This window comes from Capsicum annuum, unplaced genomic scaffold, assembly GCF_002878395.1.
Source record: "Capsicum annuum cultivar UCD-10X-F1 unplaced genomic scaffold, UCD10Xv1.1 ctg69507, whole genome shotgun sequence".
Taxonomy (NCBI): Eukaryota; Viridiplantae; Streptophyta; class Magnoliopsida; order Solanales; family Solanaceae; genus Capsicum; species Capsicum annuum.
The window spans coordinates 1-1,228 of record NW_025879152.1 but is presented as its reverse complement, the minus strand read 5'-3'; the positions used below and the strand labels follow the sequence as shown (position 1 = coordinate 1,228).

Sequence of the window (1,228 nt, the reverse complement as noted above, 5' to 3'; positions counted from 1 at the left end):
ATTCGATTGCCAAAAGGATTGGTGAAATATTAAGGGAGAGGCATGCCTACGTCCCCAAATGTAAGGATAACAAATTTGTTCCCCCCGCCAAAAAAATCTTAAGAGATAATATTAGCAAGGGCGACTCTTTCTATGTGGAGAACATAAGAGGGGACGAAAGGCAATACACTATGTTTGGAAGTGGCTCTACGGCCAAAGTTGACCTACTGGAAAGGTCTTGTTCGTTGTAGGAAGTTTGACCTAGTCAAAATACCATGCAATTACGCGATGGCTGCTTTCCGATCGAAGAACAGTGATAATTATGGTTTGACAGTCTGTGATTACTCTTCGCCCCTGTATAAAGTGGAAGAGTACCTCCTTGCGTATTCAGAATCAATTAATGTTGTCCCTTTGGAGTCCGAATGGCGCATGCCACAAGAATTAATAGACATCAACATTATTCCACCACTCGTGGTCACCAAGCCTGGAAAAAAGAAAAGAAAATGTGTTAAGGGCATGGGCGAGACTTTCAAGTCAAAGAGGAAGAATAAGTGTTCATTGTGCAAGAGACCCGGGCACAAAAGAACCACTTGTAACAGCAACAAATCGTACTTAGTCTTGTATGAATTTGTGTTTTTATAAGTCATGGCAGTGTATGTATTTTGACTACCCTTCTGTTGCCTGATTAATGCCAGATTTATTAAATTAACTCTTCGTCTATTATCGACTTTTTTATAGTATTGCATATATTATATGTTCGGTCTATTTCTTTTATTCTTTATTGAATACATGGTATAAAATCGATCTCATATACAGTCTATTAAAAACCCTAAATATTTAAAGGGACAAATATGAATAGTTGAGCATTTATTACACCTCAAAAAGTTGTGGCACATCCAATCAGACGCTACGTCGATTGGGTATACGCTACCTCTCTTCGATTTCCACCATTCACACGTCTACCAATCAAAGGGCGGGAAGACCAAAGGGTTCTATTTTGGTCTATATAAACACCCATCTACTCCACCCAAAATTTAGCTTCATCAACTCAAAATCAGATTTAATTAAAAAGATGTCAGGCATTCCTTTGAGACCCAGAAGGAGGACCAACCCTAACTACGACAATCTCATCCTCCATAACAACTTCAATCACCTCTTCTATGTACTGGGGCAAGACCGGGAGCATTTCCACTGTGAACTTCGAAGGATTGCCCATTTTTTACATGCTATTGTGGAGCGGCTCAACATG

The 1,228-nt window shown here is 39.6% G+C and overlaps 1 protein-coding gene across 1 annotated transcript; it reads left to right on the top strand.

Moving 5' to 3' along the window:
* Positions 1–267: 267 nt before the first annotated feature.
* On the top strand, positions 268–587 carry LOC124894093 (the record flags this gene model as incomplete). Its single annotated transcript, XM_047404844.1, has 1 exon — positions 268–587. A coding segment is annotated over exon 1 (320 nt), but the record flags the coding sequence as incomplete, so codon positions are not given.
* Positions 588–1,228: the final 641 nt, after the last annotated feature.